This window comes from Colobus angolensis, unplaced genomic scaffold (genome assembly GCF_000951035.1).
Source record: "Colobus angolensis palliatus isolate OR3802 unplaced genomic scaffold, Cang.pa_1.0 Scaffold2791, whole genome shotgun sequence".
Taxonomy (NCBI): domain Eukaryota; kingdom Metazoa; phylum Chordata; class Mammalia; order Primates; family Cercopithecidae; genus Colobus; species Colobus angolensis.
Genome location: NW_012116034.1, coordinates 4,130 through 5,426, shown reverse-complemented (window position 1 = coordinate 5,426; position 1,297 = coordinate 4,130). Strand labels below are relative to the sequence as shown.

General features: G+C 45.7%; 1 protein-coding gene across 1 annotated transcript in view; it reads left to right on the top strand.

The window, feature by feature from the left end:
* Nucleotides 1-181: 181 nt before the first annotated feature.
* LOC105516276 (gametogenetin-binding protein 2-like) overlaps nt 182-1,297 on the top strand; it is a gene marked incomplete at its 5' end in the record, with an annotated part of 3,549 nt that continues 2,433 nt past the window's right edge. Inside the window, one exon of the mRNA XM_011948386.1 lies at nt 182-451. Coding sequence (XP_011803776.1) covers nt 182-451 — 270 coding nt within the window. The remainder of the gene's footprint in view (nt 452-1,297) is intronic.

Sequence of the window (1,297 nt, the reverse complement as noted above, 5' to 3'; positions counted from 1 at the left end):
TTTCAGTAGAGATAGTGTTTTGCCATGTTGGCCAGGCTGGTCTTGAATGCTTGACCTCAAGTGATCCACCTGCCTTGGCCTCCTAAAGTGCTGAGATTGTAGGTGTGAGCCACCGTGCCTGGCTTTTTTTTTTTTTTCTTTAAAGAATAATTGCTATTATTTCATGCCTTTTTACCTGTGAAATCCTTTGCTGTGGTATCAGATCCAGAAACTTGGAAGCTGTATTACAGATCCAGGTAATCGAGAGACCTCAGGAAATACCGTGCACACAGTGTTTCACCGTGACAAGACCAAAGATACACATCCTGAAAGCTGTTGCAGCTCTGAAAAGGGTGGGCAGCCACTACCTTGGTTTGAGCATAGGAAAAATGTACCACAGTTTGCAGAACCTACAGAAACATTGTTTGGTCCCGATTCTGGAAAAGGTGCCAAGAGCTTAGTTGAACTCCTTGTAAGTATTCCATGTGGTCTTACTGTATATAATGGTTTGGAAACAGGGTGGATGTGGGAGGGGTTAGTATTTGAGGGCTTAAGGTAGGTAGTGGAAGCAAGCTTATAAGAAATTAAGGGTAGTGTTTCATTATTCTTTGGGGGCTTCATTTCTGTCCTTCCACTCATGGTTTATGCATCTGCTCTGGAGCACGTTTCCATGGCTGCCTCTGTCTCAGTAGAAGACATTATAGGTACTCCTTGAGTTACAGTGGGGTTACATTCCAATAAACCCATTATAACTCAAAAATACTGCTGAGTCGAAAATACATTCAACACCCAATAAACCCTTTGTAAAGTTAAAAAAAAAAAAAAAATCCCACGTAAGGCTGGGTGCGGTGGCTCATGCCTGTAATCACAGCACTTTGCACTTTGGGAGACAGAGGTGAGCGGATCATGAGGTCAGGAGATCAGCACCATCTTGGCCAACATGATGAAACACCGTCTCTACTAAAAATACAAAAATTAGCTGGACATGGTGGTGCACACTAGTAGTCCCAGCTACTCGGGAGGCTGAGGCAGGAGAATCACTTGAGGCTGGGAGGCGGAGGTTTCATTGAGCTGAGATCATGCCACTGTAATCCAGCCTGGCGACAGAGTGAGACTTCCTCTCAAAAAAAAAAAAAACCTGGCCAGGCGTGGTGGCTCATGCCTGTAAGCCCAGCACTTTGAGAGGCCGAGGCGGGCAGATCACGAGGTCAGGAGATCGAGACCCTCCTGGCTAACATGGTGAAACCCCGTCTCTACTAAAAATACAAAAAATTAGCCAGGCATGGTGGCGGGCACCTGTAGTCCCAGCTACTTGGGA